This window comes from Oryx dammah, unplaced genomic scaffold, assembly GCF_014754425.2.
Source record: "Oryx dammah isolate SB20612 unplaced genomic scaffold, SCBI_Odam_1.1 HiC_scaffold_29, whole genome shotgun sequence".
In the NCBI taxonomy this organism is placed as follows: domain Eukaryota; kingdom Metazoa; phylum Chordata; class Mammalia; order Artiodactyla; family Bovidae; genus Oryx; species Oryx dammah.
The window spans coordinates 61,215,763-61,238,496 of NW_024070213.1; the positions used below are offsets into that span (position 1 = coordinate 61,215,763).

Consider the following 22,734-nt stretch of genomic DNA (forward strand, 5'->3'; position numbering starts at 1 on the left):
CTACCCCACTGTTTTTTATCATAGCCTTCATCCATGAGAAGCTCTTCTAGGGTCATCATTTTTAACCTTCTGGACATCATGGACCCCTTTGAGCATCCAAGGAAGGCTCAAAGCCCCATAAAAATGACTTCACACAACAGACAGGGTTTTGTATGTACTTTTCAGTGAGTTCACAGACCATCTAAAGCCATTAGGTGCCAGCATCCAGCTCAAAAATCCTTATAATAAGAGTTTACTTACTGAACTACTAGCAATGTGACTCGGGCAAGTTGTTTAATCTCTCTTTGCTTCTGTGTGTCTACATAGAACCCACCTCTTTAAATTGTGAGGATTAAATGAAATAGTTGCAACTGGCAAATGTAAAGGTAGTAGCTGGGAGCTGTAACTGTTACTTATTGAGGGTTCTTGACCTTCTATGTAAGAAACACACTGTCATAGGATAACTAAATAGAAGAGGAGGGTGGTGTTGAGCCAATTTGCTGCTGCTGCTGCTAAGTCGCTTCAGTCGTGTCTGACTCTGTGAGACCCCACAGACGGCAACCCACCTGTCCCTGGGATTCTCCAGGCAAGAATACTGGAGTGGGTTGCCATTTCCTTCTCCAATGCATTCATGCATGCTAAGTCGCTTCAGTCGTGTCAACTCTGTGCAACCCTATGGACAGCAGCCCACAAGGCTCCTCTGTCCATGGGATTCTCTAGGCAAGAATACTGGAGTGGGTTGCCATTTCCTTCTCCAGTTGAGCCAATTTAGAGGGGGAAAAAATGGATAGTCTTTTTGGGAATGTGGAGAGGATCTTGGTCAATTCCATTAAAAAGGGATTTTTCCAAGAAGTGGAAAAGGGGGCATGCTTATGCCAGACCCTTTACATATACAATGTTATGTATCTCATACAATAATCCTGTAAGGAAGCACCGTCATCTTCATTTTATACATAAAAATGTAGGCTCAGGAAGATAAAATGACTTGCCCAAAGTCACACAGCTACTTACTGGTGGGACAAGGTGTCAAAGCTAGGTCTGGTCCCCAAGCTAGGATTCTCTCTACCATCTCCAGAATGAGTGAGAAAGCAAGAAGAACTGAGCAGAGCCAGGATCTGGTCGCTGGACCGCATCCATCATTGGGGAGCCTGGGGAGCCCCTGATCTGACAAGGGGGAGCCACTGCAGGCAGACAAAGCAACTTCCAAGCTTAGACTTGGCTTCTGCACTCAGTGACCTTTAGGAATCTCAGGCTGGAGAAGGAAGTGCAGTTGTTGCCAAACTCCTCTGCCTTGACCTGTCCACAATCCACCTGCCCTCACATACGAAGTAGGGTCCTTGGCCACACAGGCCAGGCAAGCAGGGCAATTCCTGGGACAGCTCACACTTGCCCCTTTCTGCAATGTCCAGACACAAGCCCCTGGCCCCCTCCCGACCCTGGGAAGCTGCTTGCCTTTATCTGTGCCTCCCAATAACTCCTTCCTGGTACCTTCCTTCCTTTCTGATTGTTGATTACAATGTCTTGTCTATATACTTTTGAAAAAAAAGAGGGGGAGGAGAGGGGAGGTTGGGAGAAGAGAGAGGAAAGAGTAAATTTCCAGGAATTGTTTGGCTGCTGCTGCTCTTACTGCTTGAAGCAAAACTGTTTGCTGCCCCCTCCTCCTGCCCAGCTTGGCAAGAAGCCTGGGCTCCTGCCCCTCTCTTTCCCACTCCCTTCCAGTCTCTCTTTCCAGCTGCCTACCTCCTCCCTCCTAAGAAAAACACCCACAAGAAAACTGCCGAGCTATCACTTATTCCTTCCTGAGGGAGCAGCTTTCCCTCTGGCCCTCTGCCAGAAGGAACCACCAGCATTTTCTCTTGCTGAAATTAACACAGGTGGGTGATGCCGGCCGGGCTGGGCCGGGGACTGGGGAGCAGGTGGAGGTGAGGAACCAAGGGGTGATGTCTCCATATGGGATGGAAGAGGTCCTTGACAGAAGATTCAGAGGCCTGGGAGCAAGCCACTAAAAGGCAATCTTGAGAGGAAAGGAAATGACCAGGGATCAGAATGTGTGGTCCACGTGGAGAGAACAGAAGCCAGAACTAAAGGTCTTTCTGGAGGGTGTGCAGTCCAGTGGAGCCTCCATCTGTGTGGGTCAAAGGCAACGAAGAAGGAAGTGAAAATTCTCAGAAGGTTCCTTACTGAAAAGAGGTAGCCCATAGGATAGAAACTGAGATCCTAAAGAGAGAGAGTAGAACTCTCTGGAAAATAAAAGTAAACCTCATTTTAGGGACTTCCCTGGCAGTTCAATGGTTAGAACTGGGCACTTTCACTGCCAGAGCCTGGGTTTTGATCCCTGGTCAGGGAACAAAGATCCCACAAGCCACACGATATGGCAAACACACACACACATACACACACACATCACATTTTATCTGTTTTTTAAATCATTTTCTTCCTCTCTGCCTTTTAAAAAATAATTTATTTATTTACTTCTTGCTTCCCAGTTGGTGCCAGTGGTAAAGAATCCAGTTGCTAACGCAGGAGACACAGAGACTCAGGTTCGATCCCTGAGTCGGGAAAATCCCCTGGAGTAGGAAACAGCAATCCGTTCCAGTTCTCTTGCTTGGAAAATTCCATGGACAGAGGAGCTTAGAGAGCTACAGTCTATGGGGTCACAAAGAGTCGGACATGATGGAGAGAACGTACTTATTCATTTATTTATTTATTTTTGGCTGTGCTGGGTCTTCGTTCCTTCTCTGGCTTTTCTCTAGTTGCAGAGAGCGAGACCTACTCTCCAGTTGCGGTGCACAGGCTTCTCACTGCGGTGGCTGGTCTTGTTGCGGAGCCTGGGCTCTAGGACCCCCGGGGTCCAGTAGTTGCAGTTCCTGGGCTCTAGAGCACAGACTCAATAGTTGTGGCGCATGGGCTTAGTTGCTCCACGGCATGTGGGATCTTGAGAGACCAGTGATCGAACCCATGTTTCCTGCATTGGCGGCAGGCGGATTCTTTACCACCAAGCACCAGGGAAGCCCCGCAAGCACCACATTTTACATCGTCACAGCTCATCGTGACAGATTTCTGGACCTGGGAGTGATCTGATATGTGAGTGGAGGTGTAACACAGTAAGAAATATATATTTTGGCGGCGGCGGAGGCAGCGGCAGCGGCGGTATGGGATGTGGCCTCAGGAAGTGAATGGTTTTACTCAGAGGGCCTTGTGCAGCCTTTTTCCGCTGTCAAAGCGCAGCTCCCTTCTCCCAGGCCATTGCATTCACTTTCGCGGCCTTCTGCTATATGCTGGCTGGCGCTGCTGCTCACCTCCGCGTTCATCTTCCTCGCCATTTGATTATAGCATTGGATGAGCTGAACACTGATTACAAGAATCCCACAGACCGGTGTAATACCCTGAATCCTCTCATCCATGCTTACTTTTTTTTTTTTTTTTTCATGCTTTCTTCTGTGTCATGTTTCTTTATGTAGCAGAGTGGTTTACGCTGGGTGTCAATATGCCCCTCTTGGCATATCATATTTGGAAGTATATGAGTAGACCAGTGATGAGTGGACCAGGACTCTATGATCCTACAGCCATCATGAATGCAGATATTCTAGCATATTGTCGAAAGAAGGATGGTGCAAATTAGCTTTTTATCTTCTAGCCTTTTTTTTACTACCTACATGGCATGATTTATGCTTTGGTGAGCTCTTAGAACAATGCTCAGAAGAATTGGTCCAGTTAAGTGCATGCAAAAAGCCACCAATGAATGGATTCTATCCAGCAAGATCCTGTTTCCAAGAGTGGCCTATGGAATCTGATCAGTTACTTTAAAAAATGATTTCTTAGATTTTAAATGTTTCCACGTTTTTTTGCTTTTGGAAAGACTGTTTTCATATGTTATACTTGGATAAAGAATTTAAATGGAATTACATATAAATTAATATAAAATGATGCCTCTGGTGCTGACAGGTTAGAACTTGCACTCCTTAAGGAACAGCCATAATCCCTTGAATGATTGATTGCATTAATTATTGACTGTCTTTAGTCCATTGGAAGCTTTTGCTTATAGGTGCTTATAGGGCTCATTTTGGTTTTATTGAAATGCCATTTAATTAGAAATTAGCTGTAGATATCAGGTGCTTCTGATGAACTGAAAATATGTATCTGACCTGTGGGAAACTTCATGGGTTTCCTTATCTATCATGTAGGCGATTATATATGGATGCATTAAAAAAATAATGAGTGGGATTTTTTTTCCAGTTGGACTTGAAATACTATCCCTATATATTGCATGAATGAGAGATTTTCTCATATTTCTACCAGCATAATATACTTGCTTTAATTCTTAAGCATAAGTGAACATGATACAAAAATATATGCTGACTTACTTGTGAAGAATGCATTTAAAGCTATTTTAAATATGCTTTAATTTGTGAAACTTTACTTATTAAGAAATTGGTTACTATACTTAATGTTATAATAAAGGTATTCTTAAGAATTTGCAAGTACTTTAGATTTTCAAAACTGAATGAGAGAGAACATTGTATAACCATCCAGCTGTTCCTTTAGTGCAATACAATAAAACTCTGAAATTAAACAAAAAGAAATATATATTTTGTCTCTGCCTCCAGTTCCTCACACAGAGCTCCTAAAACCTTTGTAATTTCCTGAGTGATGAGAGGATCTTACACAGATTTTCCAGATTCCTTGGAAATTCCTGGGTGATAGGAATGTCTTTGTTCTAATGAGGTGACTCCTGGCCATGATAAGAATGTCTTTGTTCTAATGAGGAGACTCCTGGCCAGCTCCTGAACAGCTTCAGGATGGGGGTGGCCACCAGGAAGACCAAGCCTTGATTGGAAGCTTAGAACTTTCAGCCTCACTCCCACCATCGTCTGGAGAGAAGAATGGTGTTGGAGGCTAAATTAATAATCAACCATGTCTATGTAACGATGCCTCCATAAAAATTCCTAAACTATGGGGTTCAGAGAGCTTCCAGTTTGGTGAACAACACATCCATGTGCCAGGAGGGTGGTGTATTTCAACTCTGTGGGGACAGACCTCACCCAATGTATTTTTCTAGCTCTTCATTTATAGCCTTTACAATAAAACAGTAAACGTAAGTAAATATTTTCCTGAGTTTTGTAAGTCAATCTACCAAATTATGAAAACTGGCAGGAGGGGATTATGGGAACCCCCACCTTTGTAGTCACGTTGGATAGAAGTGTGGGTACCTAGAGGAACCCATTGCTTGCAACTTAAGTAAGGACAATCTTGTGAGCCCTTAAACCTGTAGTGAAGTAAAGTGAAGTTGCTCAGTCGTGTCTGACTCTTTGCGACCCCGTGCACTGTCGCCTACCAGGCTCCTCCATCCATGGGATTCTCCAGGCAAGAATACTGTGGAGTCTGACACTAACTCCAGGTGGTCGGTGTCAGAATTGAATTAAATTAGAAGGCTATGGCACCCGACTCCAGTACTCTTGCCTGGAAAATCCCATGTACAGAGGAGCCTGGTAGGCTTTGGTCCATGGGGTCGCGAAGAGTCAGACACGACTGAGCGACTTCCCTTTCACCTTTCACTTTCATTCACTGGAGAAGGAAATGGCAACCCACTCCAGTGTTCTTGCCTGGAGAATCCCAGGGACGGGGGAGCCTAGTGGGCTGCCATCTATGGGGTCACACAGAGTTGGACACGACTGATGTGACTTAGCAGCATTTGATGTCTGGATAGTTGGAAAACTGGTTGGTGTTGGGGGGAAACTCTACACATTTGGTGTCAAAAGTGTCATGAGTAGAGAAAGCTTTAAGAAAACTGAAAATATCTTTTTCCATGGAGATGGTTGGTGGTGAAGGTGGCATTAAGTACATGTGAGTGTACAGATGGTCAATAAACACATGAAAAAATGGTCCACATCACTCCTTATTAGAGAAATGCAAATCAAAACTACAATGAGGTATCACCTCACACTGGTCAGAAAACCATCATCAAAAAACCTACAAACAATAAATGCTGGAGAGGATGTGGAGAAAAGGGAACCCTCTTGCACTGTTGGTGGGAATGCAAACTTATGTGGCCACTATGAAGAATGGTATGGAGATTATATTTAAAAACTAGGAGTAAAACTACTATATGACCCAACAGTGGTAAAGAATCTGCCTGCCAATGCAGGAGACTCAGGAGATGTGGGTTCAATCCCTGGGTCAGGAAGATCCCCTAGAGGAGGAAATGGCAACCTACACCAAAATTCTTGCCTGGAAAATTCCATGGACAGAAGAGCCTGGTGGGCTGCAGTGCATGGGGTCACAAAGAGTCAGACACTAAAATCCCACTGTTGGGCATATACTGAGAAAGCCATAATTCCCACTGTTGGACACACACAGAGAAAGCCATAATTCAGAAAGACACATGTACCCCAGAGTTCACTGCAGTATTATCTACAGTAGCCAGGACAGGGAAGAAACCAAGATGTCCATCAGCAATGAATGGATGAAGAAGTATTACTTAGCTGGAAAAAGGAATGAGTTTGAGTCAGTTCTAGTGAGGTGAATGAGCCTATAGCCTGTCATACAGAGTGAAATAAGTCAGAAAGAGAAAAATAAATATTGTATATCAATGTATGTATATGGAATCTATAAAACGGTACTGATGAACCTATTTGCAGGGCAGGAATAGAGATGCAGACACAGAGAATGGACTTCTGCACACAGCCGGGGGTGGGGGGAGGAGAGGGTGGGATGGATTGAGAGAGTAGCATTGAAATGTGTACATCACCGTATGTAAAATAAGTAGCCAGCAGAAGCTGCTGTATAACACAGGGAGCTCAACCTGGTGCTCTGTGCCAAACTAGAGGGGTGGGATGAGGTTTGGGGGTGGGAGGCAGGTTCCAGAGGGAGGAGACGCATGTGTATTTATGGTGGTGATGGTTGCGTTGTCATATTGTGGTCCCATTATTGTACAGCAGAAACCAATGCAACACCGTAACGCAATTATCTTCCAATTAAAAGTTAAAAAAGAATTTTAAAAAGTGCATGTGAGTGTACTTAATTCTGCTGAACTATACACTTTAAAATAGCCACAATGGTAAATTTGATGTTATGTTTATTTTACCACAATTAAAAAGGTCAATTAGCAGACTTTAAAAAAAAAACAACCACTCTTTGAATGGATAAACAAAATGCATTATATCCACACAGTGGAATATTACTTAGCCATAAACAGAAATGAAGTATAGATACAAGCTACAACACAGATGAATCTCAAAAATGTTACGCTAAGTGATGTAAATCAATGAAGTTAGAACGCTCCCTCACACCATACACACACATACACACATACAAAACTCAAAATGCCTTAAAGACAAATGTAAGACATGACGTCATAAAACTCTTAGAAGAGAACATAGGCAAAACAGTTTCTGACATAAATTATAGCAATGTTTTCTTAGGTCAGTCTCCAATAAACATAGAAATAAAAATAGAATAAAAATAAAAATAAACAAATGGAACCTAATCAAACTTACAAGTTTTGCACAGAAAAGGAGGCCATAAACAAAATGAAAAGACAACCTACTGAATGGGAGAGATTATTTTTGCCAATGATGCAACTAACAGGGCTTAATTTCCAAAATATGCAAACAGCTTGTATAACTCAATAATTAAAAAAAATCAAAAAATGAGCATAAGACTTAGACATTTCTCCAAAGAAGGCATACAAATGGTTGATAGGAACAGGAAAAGATGCTCAACATTGCTAATCATCAGAGAAACACAAATCAAATCTACAATGAGGTATCACCTCACACGAGTCAGAATGGCTGTTTTTTAAAAGTCTACAAATAATGAATTGTGGAGAGGATGTGGAAAAAAGGAACACTTCTACACTGTTGGTGGGAAAGTAAATTAGTGCAGCCACTACGGAAAACAGTATGAAGTTTCCCTAAAAAACTAAAATTAGAATTGCCATATGATTCCCTCCTGGGCATATCCAGAGAAAATTCTTTCAAAAAAGATGCATTCACTCCAGTGTTCATAGTGGCACTATTTACAATAGCCAAGACATGGAAGCAACCTAAATGTCCATCAACAGATAAATGGATAAAGAAAATGTGGAATAACTAGTCAACCATAAAAAAAGGAAATAATGCCATTTGCAGCAACATGGATAAATCTAGAGATCATCATACTAAGAGAAGTCAGAGAAAGACAAACACCATATGACATCACTTAGATTGGAATCTAAAATATGATACAAGTAAACTTATTTACAAACAGAAACACTCACAGACAGAGAAAACAAACTTATGGTTACCAAAGGGGAAAGGTGGTGGGGGGAATAAATTAGGAGTTTGGGATTAGCAGATACAAACAACCATGCGTAAAATAGATAAGCAATAAGGTCTTACTGTATAGCATAGGAACTATATTCAATATCCTATAATAAACGCTATAACCACTGGTGGTCCAGTTACGACTCCATGCTTCCACTGCAGGGGGAATGGGCTGGATTCCTGGTCGGGAAACTAAGATTCTCTGTGCGACATGGTCCAAAAATATATATAACTGAATCACTTTGCTATATACCAGAAACTAACATAACACTGGAAATCACCCATACTTCAATTTTTTGAATCTTTTAATATAATGCTAAGTGAAAAAGAAAAGACACTAAGGTCACACATTGTATGATTCAACTGATATTAATTATCTTTAACACATAAATGGCTTGCCAGGTGGTGCTAGTGGTAAAGAATCCAGCTGACAATGCAGGAGATGCAAGAGACATGGGTTCGATCCCTGGGTCGGGAAGATCCCCTGCAGGAGGAAATGGCAACCCACTCCAGTATACTTGCCTGGAAAATTCCATGGACAGAGGAGCCTGGTGGGCTACAGACCATGGGGTCACAAAGAGTTGGACACGACGGAGCAGCTGGGCACAATACATAAAACCAGAGAGACAGAAAGCAGAACAGTGGCTGCCAGGACTGAAGAGAGAGCGGGCTTGAGAGTGCAGGCTTGACGGATGTGACAAAATTCTCTGCTGGGGTGACGAGAATACTTTGGAATTACATAGAGGTAGTGGTTGCACAACAATGTGAATACTAAATGCCACTGAATTGTAAACTTTAAAATATTAGTACTGTCATAGGGATTTCACCTCGATTAATTTATATATGTCCAATCCCCTCCAGCCAACACACCCCTGGCTCCACAAAGTATGGGCCCAGCTCCAGGTGGCTCTGCTCTCACTTCGATGCCGCTGTGTGGCTTGTGTGAAACAGGCAACATCTCTGGTTAAGGAAGCCCACCTTCCCTCCCCACAGGGGTTCCTGGGGGATCAAATGACTGAGATGAAAAAGCTCAGCTGACACAGATGCTCACCAAGAACACACATCCGGGGCTCCGAGCCTTCCCCTCGGCTTGGAGGGAGAAAAAGCCTTGGCTGGAGCAGTATGGACCTTGGAGGCTGGAGAATGCTGTTCACCTCCCCCTCCCCATCCAGGAGTCTCCCTGAAGCTCAGCACAGTCCCCTCCCCATTCAGTCTTATCTCTCTCTCCAGAGTCTCACCTCAGATCACAGAATGAAGGCTGGAGGAATGGCAGGGTGGCCATTCAGCAGAAGGGCCAGAGTGATTATATCTGAATAATTTTCAGACTTATTTTCCTACCCCCATCCAGTTCTATTTCAGTAGGAGTCAAGACAGACAGGAGAGAGTGGGATTCCAATCCAGTTTATCAGTGGAAAACATATACATATATAAAGCTTTAGCATGTCACTTTGATGGCTCATTTAATTCTCACAAGCACCCTTATTAGGAGATATGATTGTTGCCCCATTTTGCAGAGGACAGCACTAAGGCTTAAAGAGGTAGGTTCACCCAGCCACAGGAGTCTGGATTTTAATGTTTGCAGCCTGACTCCTCCCTGTCACCGCCACACTGGAACTTTTGCTGTGACTTCCCCTCTAACTGGATTGGGAGAAGGCAGGAAAAACCCCGACCCTCTCCCACAGAGCCTCAGCCAGTGATACTGCTTCCCGGATGAGAAGGGCGGCCCTGAAGCCTGCAGCAGAGCCAGCTCCACAGCCACAGTCCCTTCAGCCTCCCTGCCGCTCCCCAACGCTCCAGACCCACCGGCCCTCCCCAACCGGAGGTGCTCTCGACAGGGAAGCTCAGGTGAGGGTCGCCCTCTCTCAGGGAAGCAGGGCGTGGGGTCTGGAGGTGATTGGTTTTCCTGCATGATCCACAGATGTCCCCAGGGATGAAGCAGAGGAGTGTGTGTGTGGGTATGTGTGTGTGTGTGTGTGTGTGTGTCCCACACGCAAGGCCCAAATAGTGAGACAAAGCAGGAGCCCCTAAGGAAGGCCTGCACAAAAGGGCCAAGCAGTGAAGCTCCAGGAGAGAAGTGGAGATGGAACCCACCTGGGGGGACTGGTCGCCGGGAAGAAAGCGGTTGGGCTCTGGCTTCTCCCACCACGGAGACCCCTTAACAGAATATTTCTTTTTGTGGGCCAAAGCCGGCAGTGAGTTGTGTGCTATTTATTTATGGTTCGAATGTTACACTTCCCTTTCTTCCTCTTCAGACTCAGGATCTTTCCCCAAAACCTCCTGGCCCCCATGGCCTGTGACCTTGGGGACATGAGGCTGCCTTCGAGGCTCCCTTGCTCCTCCAGCCCTCCCTCTCCCCATTAGGCACTTGCCAGTCCTCATGTCGGCCACCTCGGGGCCCAGCGTGGTGCCCACCAGGGACGCGGGAGAGATCTACAACTGGACGGAGCTGCTCCACTTCTTCAACCACACCCTGCCCGAGTGCCACGTGGAGCTCAACGAGAACACCAAGCGCGTAGCCCTCTTCGTGCTCTACCTGGCCATCTTCGTGGTCGGGCTGGTGGAGAACCTCCTGGTGATCTGCGTCAACTGGCGGGGCTCGGCCCGCGCGGGGCTGCTGCGTCTCTACGTACTCAATATGGCCATCGCCGACCTGGGCATCATCCTGTCTCTGCCCGTGTGGATGCTGGAGGCCACGCTGGACTACACCTGGCTCTGGGGCAGCTTCTCCTGCCGCTTCACCCACTATTTCTACTACGCCAACATGTACAGCAGCATCTTCTTCCTGGTGTGCCTCAGCGTGGACCGCTACGTCACCCTCACCAATGCCTCTCCCTCCTGGCAGCGCCACCAGCACCGAGGGCGCCGGGCCGTGTGTGCCGGGGTCTGGGTCCTCTCGGCCCTCATCCCGCTGCCCGAGGTGGTCCACATCCGGCTGGTGGACAGCTTTGAGCCCATGTGCCTCTTCATGGCGCCTTTTGAAACATACAGCACGTGGGCCGTGGTGGTGGCCCTGTCCACCACCGTCCTGGGCTTCCTGCTGCCCTTGCCCCTCATCGCCGTCTTCAACGTGCTGACAGCCCGCCGGCTCCGGCAGACAGGACAGCCCGAGGGCCGGCGCCACTGCCTGCTGGTGTGCGCCTACATAGCCGTCTTTGTCATCTGCTGGCTGCCCTACCACGTGACCCTGCTGCTGCTCACACTCCACGGCACCCACATCTCCCTCCACTGCTACCTGGCCCACCTGCTCTACTTCTTCTACGACATCATTGACTGCTTCTCCATGCTCCACTGTGTTGTCAACCCCATCCTTTATAACTTCCTCAGCCCGAGCTTCCGGGGCCGGCTCCTCAACGCCGTGGTCCATTACCTTCCCAAGGTCCAGGCCAGGGAGGGCAGACATGCCTCCTCCTCCTCCTCCTCCTCCTCCACCCAGCATTCCATCATCATCACCAAGGAGGGCATCCAGCCCCCTGCAGCCGGCCCCCACCACCACCCAAGCCTGAACTTCCAGGCAGCAAACACCCCACCCACCTCCACTCCCCAGTCTCTTGTAGCCAGCTAAGGAGGTGTCCAGTGTCCTCCACCAGTGATGTAGACAGCTGGAAGTAGGTGAGAGATCTGGGGGTGGGGGGCATGGGAGCGGGTCAGAGCGCTCATGGCCAATATTGAGTATGTCTTCAAATATTGAGGTGGGGATGGGGAGGGAGGCAGGCGGGGGAAGAGAGCAGATCCTTGGCGTTGTATTATTTGAAACCTTCCCTGTGCCGAAGGGAGAGATGCAGGGGAAAAGGTGAAATAAAGAATAGAGAGAGACACGACTCTGAATCTCTGAACAAGCCTGCACTGCAAGATGGGATTGGGAATGGAGCTGAGGCCAAAGAGATGCTCAGCAAAAACCACCCCGGCCGGAAAGAGTGAGCTCCACAGGAACCGCACACAACTTTCCTTTTGTGTTTGCGCTTGTTGACCTCCCAGCACATCATGCAGGCTGCAGGGACAAGAGGCCAGAGGCCAAGGAGCCAGGAGGCCTCAGCAGGCTGTTTCCCAGCAATGCATCCTCAATGCGATGATAAATGGAGTGGGTGGGGACAGCAGAGGCGGGTGAGGCCGAGGTCTGAAACAGGCACCCTGCAGCTGGGCCGCTAGGAGGACTCTCCTCCCCCACCATTCAGGAAAGGGCTTGCTGACACTCTCCTCCTTGTCCATCCGGATCCCCTCCCCCCACAAGCAGAGGAGCTGTCCCTAAGTCCATGCTGCTCATAGCCCCTCAGCCCCCAGCTCTGGGTCTAGCACGTTTCCAGACTTCTGCCCCCAGTCCCTCCATTTCTCTCTGGATCCCAGGAAAATAGCAAGCAAGGGACAACCATTCTGGGAGCAGACTTCAGGATGGGCAGCAGCAGCACTCACGGGTGCTCTGCCCCTCAGTCTTGCCCCTGCAGAGGGTGGGAAGTGGAAATCCTCCATTCTGTCACAGGGCAGAGGCCTGGTGTCTCCTAAGTCAGTTTTCACCCTCAGACTTCTTTCTTCCTGGCCAAGTCTTCTCATAATTTTCCTGTCCAGCAACTTCTATTCACAGTTGGCCTATAGACAGGAACAGAAGTCCTCTTCGAACATGGAGGTCTTCTGGAAAGGGTTCTATATACCAGTTTGGGAAACTAGGACCTTGTCCACGATATGCTCTGACTGAAGTAAAGCCTCAGAGCAGGCCCCAGCCCACCAGTCCTGAGCCCTCCACCTCTGCATCCTGCTGGTGGAGAATTGAGGGGCTTGTGGACACAATCACTGAGACCTTCTGTCCTGCTCAAGTGCTCAGTTATGTCTGGAATGTTTAATTTGGAATAGCTACTCACTGACCTGGAGGGCCTCCCCCTCTGCTCTTGGAAATCTGAGATGCATTAAACAGATTCACCAGATGCATTAAACATGTGCTCCAGAACTGTATGAATTTGTCAGGAGCACCAAGGGAAGTCCATTTAACTCCCTCTGCTCACTGGACCCAAACCTGAAAAAGGGTCTTTTTATATAAAGGGTCTTCATGCTACAAACCGCTGCTCAGTAGCACAGAGCTGAAGCCTTTTTCAACTAGGGGAGTCCAGGAACCTAACAATGCAGAGAGTGTGTTATAAAGACTTTCCTCCCCTGTGCCCACATAAAAACCCAGCCCAGATCCAAAGCCCTTGTCACTGCCGCCCCCAAATCAGCCTCCAGAAGTTCCCTCAAGGAAACCCAGATCAACATCTGTTACACTCTCGGTTACCTGAGGCCACTTTCCCAACATCTTCTTTTCTCACAGACTCCACCTCGGCAACCAGTGATCACTCTGATAGCACAGGTACTTCCTTAGGGCCTGAGAAGCAAGCAAGGGGCTGATGGCAACAAGGCCCCCGGCTCTGTGTTTGCTGAGCACTGATGGGCGCCAGGTCAAATCCATGTGCCCTGAGACCAAGGGGACCATGTCACATCCTAACTCCAGGTCTGTCTCCTCTCTGTAGGGGAATATTGGTTACCAACCTCACGAAATTAGGCCAAACCTCTGCCCCCTCTCTGAATCTGCCTCTCTCCATTCCGATACACCATGTCATGTTGAATGGCACCAGCAAGACAATTTGTGACCAACCCTCTGGTCCAACCAGACATTAGTAGAGTCCCACTGCTCTCTCTGGGCCAATAAAAGATTCCCCTTAGAGATGGTCCCTCTGAAAAGGTTGGGTCATTGAGTTAATTTTCCACTAAAAACAGATCAAGTCAACCCTGGGGAATTCCAGCTACAGGAAAGGAAATGTGCTACCTGAAAGAACTCTGGCATCCGCTGAGCAGAATATTGCTACTGGGAGGGTGATGGCCCAGATACTCTGAACTGTGAGGGATGAGCAGACCACAGTAAATAGGAAAAGAACTACCATTTCAAATTTCCTTTTTTTTTATTCTAAATAAAAACCACACTTTGTGCTGAACAATGGAATATAAAAGAATCAGATGTACAACGATTTTAGACATCTACTATTTGAGAAAAGAAGTTTACAAAATATACAAAACTTTACAGCAATAGATAGTAAACACTTAAATATTAGGAGGTCAGTACTTATTAATTTAACGGAAGGAGTTAAATGTCAACAACTCTTCTCAGTTTCATAAGAGACGTAGCTAGTAGAGGTGGGAGGGGAGGTGGACTGGACAGGGGAAGGGTGTTAAAGAAAACATCCAAAGTAAAAGTTTCATTTTCGTTCTGATATGAAGTTTACCATGAGTAAGCACATTGAAACAAACGCTGTGTGCCCTGCTTCCTGGTTCATTCAGTGCAGGATTTAGGGGAAAGGACACACGAGGATTCCCAGATGGGCAGATTTCTGCACACAGTCCACTTTCATGCCAACAAAACCATGTCCGTATATGAAGAAGTGTAAATTCACTTCCAAAGTTGAATAGTCTGGGGGTCGGAGGGTGATAGGGCACAGCAGGTGGTCAGAAGAGGAATATTCACCAGCAGCAAAACCTGACTGGGGAGAAGGTCATTAAACTCAGAGGTTTCCTAGAGACAAAAGGGTACTCATAGACTAGAAAAATGTCAAAAAGAATTTTTACCTACTTCTTGACTCCCATCCCCACCTCCTTTCTTCCCAACTAGCCATGAACTAGAGACTCCATGGAGTCTGAAACTTTAGGACCAAACACCAGGGTACAGCAGAGCTTCCCGGCAGGTCCCATAGCATCAGTGAGTCATGGATGGGCAGAGGAGTGCCACAATACTGATCCCTTCCTCTGGCCACAAGCAGCTGTTTACAGTGTGCCATTAGAATAACAGGGGCTTCCCTGGTGGCTCAGATGGTAAAGAATCTGCCTGCAATGCAGGAGACCTGGGTTGGATCCCTGGGTCGGGAAGATCCCCTTGAGATGGGAATGGCTACCCAACCGAGTATCCTTGCCTGGAGAATTTCATGGACAGAGGAGCCTGGCAGGCTACAGTCCATGGGGTCGCAGAGTCAGAACGACTGAGCGACTAACACAAGAACGTTAGAGTATCACCCTTTCCCTTAGGAAACAAGATGAGAATGGCCTTGCGTTTGCTTTAATGCTCTAGTTGCCACAAAATTCTTAACAGTTTTTAAACAAAGGGCTCTATAAATTATGTAGCCAGTCCTGAGTACTGAACAAGAAAAAAAGGTGGGGGATGAAAAAGAAGAGACATTCAAGGATCAAACAGAACGAACCTTGGAACGATACAGCAGAAGACAGTGCTAAACTGGGCTCCAGGGCAGAGGGCAACACGACCCAATGAACAGACAATTGAAAATATTTTAAATTCAGAATAAAATTAATACCTTCCACCAGGTATCCTAGAGTGCCCTTTGCCACAATATAGTGTTTCAAGTAAAAGAGTACAGAAGAGTGGCTGGTGGCAGAGGAAGCAAACATGACTCCGAACAGGAAGGGTTGAGGTGTGAATATGGGGGACACGCGGGGGAGAGTGTTTGGTCAATGAGCCTCATGAGCTACTGACCCTGCTACATGTCTGACTGCAGCCAACCAAGCCACCCTGGTCAACCACTTGGCCTCAGGAGGATCAGGGGGTGCAGTCTTTTATTTAGTGTTAGGGATAAAGTTTCAAGGATTTGCTTTTTGGTTTACTGGCAAAAAGGGAAAACTTCACAGTTTCAGGTTAAGTATACAGACTACCCAGCATCAGTGATAACTCTCTGTTAAGGAAAAGGGTTTCTCCAGCATACTGATCCATTCTCAGCTACCCAGCTGGCTTCTAGGGAGTAGCCCTACCATCAAATCTGGCCATTCAAAACTCAGTCCTCACCCACAATCTGGGAGAAACGACTCAGGCTTGAAAAGCTGAGAAGATAGTTGACTGTGGTCTTTTACACACTTTCCTTCTGAAACGACTAATGGGAAGAAAGGAAGCAGTCAGTCAGGGATGAAAAGTCTCAGCACTGCTTTCTAACAAGAATGTCCCAAAGGAACATTTAACTCATTGGATTCTGATAGTGAAAGCTGGCCACTTGACAAGTCCCTTCAAGTAATGGTCACCTCACTGGACAGCTATGCACACAAAACTCCAAGGCTTTATCAGATAGGGCTGGGGGGAGATCTGGGGGCAAGTCCAAAAGGGCCAGGGCTTTGGTTTACTTGTATGTGTTACTATAACTTCCCAACTTCAGGAAGAATGAGAAAATATGCAAACTGGGCCTTCATGTGATCTTATCCCAACCCAGTCCCCAACCTACTCAACCACAGGATGGAAAGGGGATAAAAGGTCCAAGGATTTAACAAGCCTCAACTTTCTAGAATTTACATCCATTCCCTAAAGGGTTCCCTGGGTTTATTCTGCAAGAGACTTATCTGAAGAGAAAAGCATTTGCTTGTTTAAAGGCTTGACCTGTTCTCCCCTAGTTCAAGCCCCTGTTCCCCAAATATCTGGCCAGGACTGTCCCCTGGAATATGGCTACTTGCTGGGGAGAAGCTCATTTTCCTGAAGTCTCTTAGCCAACAGAGATGCTGGGTAATATGTACACAAAAACAAAAATAAATAAATATTAATGTCCAAAAAGGCTTTGTGAGTTAATTAAAACTACTTACTTGTAAAACAGCCCGGGGTGCTGCTGAGTCCCAGGAGGGGCAGGGGCAGGGCCAGGGACCCCCAGAGCTCGCCTGAGCAGGTGAGGTAGTATGGGTTTTGGAGGTGCCACCTTGTGAGATGCGAGTTCCGAGGGCTCTCTCCCTCAAGCCTTCTTTGGGCAAGATTCCCTCAAAAGGCAACTAAAAACAGAGTCAACCAGCAACCCCGACTGGGCAGATCCATTACCCAGTCACCTGGAGAGGCCTTGAACCAGCTGTTGGTCAATAGCGCCCTCTGGTGGCCATGCAATGACAGATCAGGATAAATCCAGCAGGTCAAAGGTGAGCTGCCAAAACTCTGGCCCAGTTAGCACAAAGTCAACAACAAGTTACCTGACTGGGACAGACAGAATGTACATCCAGCTACTCGGGTCCCTTTAATCCTGAAGGGCTCACAGTCCACCCCTCCACCTCATGGGGTCTTCGCATCTACACTATAGGCCAAAAACACTTCTAGGTGGGAGACTGGATGCAAATTAAGGCAAGGCTGCTGCTTCAGAGACATCCCCACCCTTCCACCAGGAAACTCGGGGTCGAGGGAGGCCAGATGATTGATGACTACATCAGAGTGGCTCCCTGTCTTTTTTGCCCACAGGGAAATCCTGACATCCTGGGCCACCACTCCGTAAGATCCCATTTCTTTGGAATTGAGGGGAAAAGAGAAATCTCCCTTCCTGTCCATCCCAGGCTGCTGCTTTCAGCAGCACTGCAGGACACCTCTTGCGGCTGGCAAGGATTCATCCCAAGGCTTTCAGACCTAAACAGAAAGCTCTGTCCCCGGTTTGGATCTAGCTGCCAAGAGATTTTACTGTCCAATCAGCAGATTAGAGCCCTGGAACAAGCAGGCCCCTCACCCCTGACAGCCCTGCTAAGGGATGGGACCAGCACCCAAGGGTGAACTGCCTTTTCTTTTCTGAATGACCACATTCCCAAAATCTCTCCTAGCTGGCTGTCCCGGTTGGAGGTCCGGCAGTAATACCCACAGTGAAAACCTCTCTCCACCTCCTCTGTTCAGTGAGGCTGTTGGTTGGATTCTTAGCAGCATAAAACCTATCAGTAAACTAAAACTCAAGAGGCTGGGGAAGGGAATCTAGCTGACACCAACTGCCCGATGAGATCCCAAAACCAGCCTCCAAAGAATCAAAGACACAGCCCTCCACAGACAAGAACGGGTAAGGAGGTAAACATGACAGGGCCGCTGCTTCTCAGAAACAGTGTTCATGTGCTATGTATTTTATCTTCTTTGAACACAGGACGGAACAGAATTCCTAGCAAGGCAAAACTGTAACTTCAGCTGGGGCAGGAGCAACAGGCATTAGAAAACCGATGTCCTGGCCGCCGCCGGGAGCTCCCCCGGCGGACCCAGTCAGCTGTCCGGGGCCTTTGCCGCTTCTTTGGAGTGGATGATGTACATGAAGGTTTGCTCGATGGTGAAGTCAGGCGGGAGGCTGCCTTTGTGCACCCCGACGTGCTTGCTCATGAGGCTAAGGGTAGAGCTGTAGTGGCCACAGACCGTGCAGCGGTACATGAGGGCCCCCGAGTGCGTCTTCAGGTGGCACTTGATGGTCGAGCGGCCTCGGAAGAACTTGTGGCACACCTTACACTGGTACGGCTTCTCACCCGTGTGGATCCGCCGGTGGTAGTTGAACTCACTCGTGTGGGCAAACCTTTTGCCGCACACCTTGCAGCTATACTTGCTGTTCCCGGGTTGGCCCTGCAGCGCCAGTTCCTCACTCAGGAACTCCTCTGCCGGCAGCTTCCGCTTCTGGAGAGCTGGGTTCTGGAGTCCAAAACCAGACCGTGTGTCAAGGCCACTGTTGCACTTGTGCTGGCTGACATGGTAGCGATAGGCAGCCTCTGACTTGAAGCTCTGGCTGCACAAGTGGCAGCGGAAGAGGGCATCTTCCAGGCTTTGGTGCACAGCCATGTGCTTCTCCAGGAGATGCCAGTCCACAAAGCTGTTTGCACACACAGAGCAAGAGAAGACAGAGATGCCAAGGTGGGAAAGTGTGTGCCACATGAGGCTGCAGAGGTTGAGGTGGCGCTGGTCACAGACGCTGCAGGCCTGGCCCTTCAGGTTCAGATGGTCAAGGATATGGCCCCGGACCACATGGAAATCTTTGGCCAATGCCTTCCCACAGGTAGCACATTTCAGCTCCGCAGAGACCGCCCCTGCAAAGAGACCCAGCTTCCCAGGCAAGGGGTCGTTGGGGTGGACGATGATGTTGTTCTCAAATACTCCATCCCGTCGGTGGAGGGTCAGTTGCCACTGGGTAAAGAACTTAGTTTCACACATGTCGCAGGAGAAGAGGAAAATACCGATGTGGGAGAGAACATGGGTGACCCGGGAGTTCCGGTCCTGGAAATGGGTCTCACAGACCTTGCAGTTGCCAGTCAGCAGGTCCACATGGTCCCGAGCATGTTGTCGGATCAGCTGAATGTTGGGCTCTAGAACCTTCTTGCATACCTGGCAGGGCATGGCCTTATTCTCTCGGTTTTCACTCTCTCCAAAAGTTAGCTCATCCTCACTGTCGTCACTCAATTCAATCACCTCCTCAGCTGTGCCAATCTCCTCGGTGGGGTCTTCAAACTGCAAGTCGTCATCCCCCAGGTCCTCCAGTTGGAGCTCATCCATCTGTCCAAAGCTTGGGTCTTTGGAATGGTCGCTGTTGCTCAGACAGGAGTTGGTCCCAGTGGTAATGTCTACTGCACTGTCAGGAGTGAAGAAGCTGTTCTTACTGAAGTCTCCATTGCTCTGGACTTTGTATGGCTGGCAGGAGCTGGTGCTGGTTTGGATGCCCGTGCTGACAGTGCCCAGGACTGGCTGGGTCACCACGCTGGGGACGGAGGTAAACGGAGCAGGGGCATCGTGGTCTTCTGTCTTTGGCGGCAGCGGCTGCAGGCTCTGGTTAGTGTCACTGGTAACATTTCTCTCCTCCTCTTTATAGTTTCCTCCAGCATCACTAGGTAACGCAAAGTTTCTATCAGGACCAAAGTGCTCCCCGGCCCCCCGGAGTTCTCCAAGGGGATGGGGGGGTTCTGCTGAGCTACAACTCGGGGTACCAGAGTGGTTCTCACTGGTGCTGGTCAGGGGCTTGGCCACAGCAGTGCTCTCCAGGTCAGGAAAGGTGGAGTGACAGGCCCGGAGGAGATCCTCCATACCCAGACGCTCTGCTACCTCGTAGATGACCCCAACGTTGATCAGGTCTGTGAAGAGTTCTGACGTGTAGACAAAGCTTAGAATCTTCTCGAAGTTGGCAGGGGTGATGAAGTCCACCACATAGGTCCTGGCAGCATCAAGCCCAGTGTTGAGGAAGAGGTTCTGGAAGTAGCCAGCCGCGCAGGCCAGCACGGCTTTGTGGGCCGGGAAGGAACGGCTCCCCACCACGATAGTGACATCGCACATGGTCTCCGAGAGCCGGCACTTGTTGAGTTCTTTCAGCAGGTTGTTGGGGTGGTTGGTGCTTTGCAGTTTGATCCTCATGCCCATCTTAGCAGCTCCTGTGAAGTTGCCTCCTTATCAGCACAGTTAATCTGCGGATAGCAAAAGGATAAGGTGGATGGCCAAACACATCCTTGTAGGTGAAGAGCTCTGCGGGACAATAGCCCCAGGTAGAGAGCAAGCGTGAATGGACATACACTTGCTCCATTCTGCTGGAGGGGACGATGACAGCAGAAGTGATGGGGCAGTAACCTTTCTCCCTGCACATCCCCCAAGAGAGTGATCACAAAAAAATCTAAAAATATTGAAAAAAATCTGATAAACTCTTCTCTAAGAGAAGCTGGAGGCCTGACTGGACAGAAGCTAGTGCTCTAAAGCCAAAGTATTCTCTTGATACCTTCTTATAGTTCATTACCCGAGCAACTGGTTCAAACTTTTCTCATATTAATTTCCTAATTTCTTCCTGAATACAAGCTTTCTATCTCACTGAGTATATTCTCTTCCCTTACTAGGCCAAATGCCATAAACATACTTGAACACAATTATCAAGCTCCATTAGCTACTGGGGAAAAGATGCCTTACCCTTTCCTTTCCTCTTACTGCTGTGTTCTTTCAGGCCTTAAAATAAATCACTTGTTTATTCTTCAGTTCCCATCTTTCCCTATCTAAGCTACCTGCCTCTTAGCCCAGGGCCATTCAGATAGTGTTCTATCACACTCTCTGTAGCTTGTGGGTGAAGCCAGAGAAGTAAAGAAGAACACAACTACGGTATTTAGAATTACCTAAATACTCTTCAGGTCTTTTTTTCCCCACCCTTTTCAGGAGCTATGCTTATGTTGACCAGAACTGAGAGATTTACCTGATGCCTTAGGATAGGGTTTGGGATAAGAAGCTACCCAATTACACAGGTAACTCCTGAAGGCTTGCTCAGTACCATTTCCCCCCCTTTCTGAGTCCTGCAGACCAGAAAAAAGCCAAACTCGTTGCCCTCTCCTTCAGCTTCACGACTCGCCCTGTGCAACACAGCCCCCTTGCTCCACCTCACGACACTGGACTAACTCCCAACTTTTCCTGGGGCCCAGGAAGCCTCTGAGCTTTGTTGGGTACCAGCGAAGGATCTCCGGGGCCCTGATGGCCACACACCAACGGTCAGCAGGTCGGGGCACCGGAAAGCCCGAGCGGCAGTGGGAGGAAACGGATTCGGAACTTCTGAGAAGGGACCCCAACAACCGCGCGGCGCCACGGTCTCCCTTCTGGAGGGTCGAATTCGGGAGGAAGGGCGTTGGATCCGGCTGGGGCACTCCATCTAGGGGGCATCGAGCACCTCGGTCCCTTCCCCCAAACAGCCGGGAATTCCTCAGGACGACCTCGGGCGGGGGCGAGGGGGTGGCGGCGGGGCGCGGGGCCGGTCGGGGGTCGAAGGGATCGGCGGCGGGGCCGGCGGGGGTCGGCGCGCGGCGGGGGAGGATGGATCCGGCCGAGGGCAGCGGGCGGGAGGGAGCCCAGCGAGAGCGAGAGAAAGGCCGGGACGAGGGTCGGGCCTCGGCCAGGGCAGCCCTCGGCCTGGCCGCGCTTACCCGGCTCCGCGGGGCCCGAGCACCATCGCCGCCGCCGCCTCACACAAAGGCCCCGGCCCGCCGTGCCCGGCCCGACGAGGAGGCGGCGCCGCCGGCCGCGGCCAGACTCTCCATCCGCCGCGCCGCTCGCCGCGCCGGCCCGGGCCGCCCCCACCGCCCGGCCCGCAGCGCCCCCCGCCGTCCCGGAGGAGGCAGCGCCCCCCGCCGCTCGGCCGCAGCGCCCCCAGCCGCCAGGGAGGAGGCAGCGCCCCCACACGGTGGGGCCGGGAGCGAAGAAGGCTGGCCGAAGCCACTGCGCCACCCGGGGACCCCCGCCCCACTTCTGACCCCAGCGAGGCCCTGGGGCCGCCGCCACCGGGCCCCCGCGGGCATTTGCCAGGACGTCTCCAGCCCTCACCGCCACCACCACCCAAGCCTAGCTTTTTTTGAAGCACTCATCCTGTAAGTGCTGGACCACTCCCTTCTCGCCCTAGTACCTGGATAAGTGAAAAACGTTATCCCAGGGCTAAGCTTAAATCGCCTCCCCTGTTCTACAGCTCACAGTCCCAAAAGTTTACTCTCAGAACGTCTGCTTGTGTAGTTTCAGAGACAGCTGTAAGATTGCCACTTTAACTATTTGTCTCCTCCGCTAGGCAGTGAGCTTCCTGAAGGCAGGGGCTGTTGTTCTAAACATGGCTGTGTCTCCGCTGCTCCCTCCCGCCCCCGCCCCAACACACAGGCTTCTGGTTCATAGGAAAGGTGCTTAACAAAGCCTGTTAGAATGAAGAACAAGTACTTGAGGGCTGGGCTCCCGATGGACCACCCTCTGAAA

The 22,734-nt window shown here is 49.0% G+C and overlaps 2 protein-coding genes across 3 annotated transcripts; one reads left to right on the forward strand and one right to left on the reverse strand.

Moving 5' to 3' along the window:
• The first annotated feature begins 9,970 nt into the window (after nucleotides 1–9,970).
• Nucleotides 9,971–12,097, forward strand: GPR182 (G protein-coupled receptor 182). The gene is made up of 2 exons (XM_040233000.1): nucleotides 9,971–10,127; nucleotides 10,644–12,097. The coding sequence occupies exon 2, from the start codon at nucleotides 10,660–10,662 to the stop codon at nucleotides 11,842–11,844; it is 1,185 nt and encodes a 394-aa protein (XP_040088934.1). The 5' UTR covers nucleotides 9,971–10,127; nucleotides 10,644–10,659; the 3' UTR covers nucleotides 11,845–12,097.
• Nucleotides 12,098–14,179: 2,082 nt separating this feature from the next.
• ZBTB39 (zinc finger and BTB domain containing 39) lies at nucleotides 14,180–22,068 on the reverse strand. 2 transcript variants are annotated; one of them, XM_040233001.1, is made up of 2 exons: nucleotides 21,924–22,068; nucleotides 14,180–20,438 (listed from the first exon to the last, which is right to left on the reverse strand). In XM_040233001.1, exon 2 carries the CDS (start codon nucleotides 20,392–20,394, stop codon nucleotides 18,271–18,273), a length of 2,124 nt encoding a protein of 707 aa, XP_040088935.1. In that variant the 5' UTR covers nucleotides 20,395–20,438; nucleotides 21,924–22,068; the 3' UTR covers nucleotides 14,180–18,270. The 2 variants fall into 2 exon arrangements, with proteins under 2 accessions (XP_040088935.1, XP_040088936.1); XM_040233002.1 differs by lacking the exon at nucleotides 21,924–22,068 and adding an exon at nucleotides 21,490–21,709.
• Nucleotides 22,069–22,734: the final 666 nt, after the last annotated feature.

Coding starts and splice junctions, on each gene's coding strand:
- GPR182 (XM_040233000.1), top strand. CDS start 10,660: ATGTCGGCCACCTCGGGGCCCAGCGTGGTGCCCACCAGGGACGCGGGA.
- ZBTB39 (XM_040233001.1), bottom strand. CDS start 20,394: ATGGGCATGAGGATCAAACTGCAAAGCACCAACCACCCCAACAACCTG.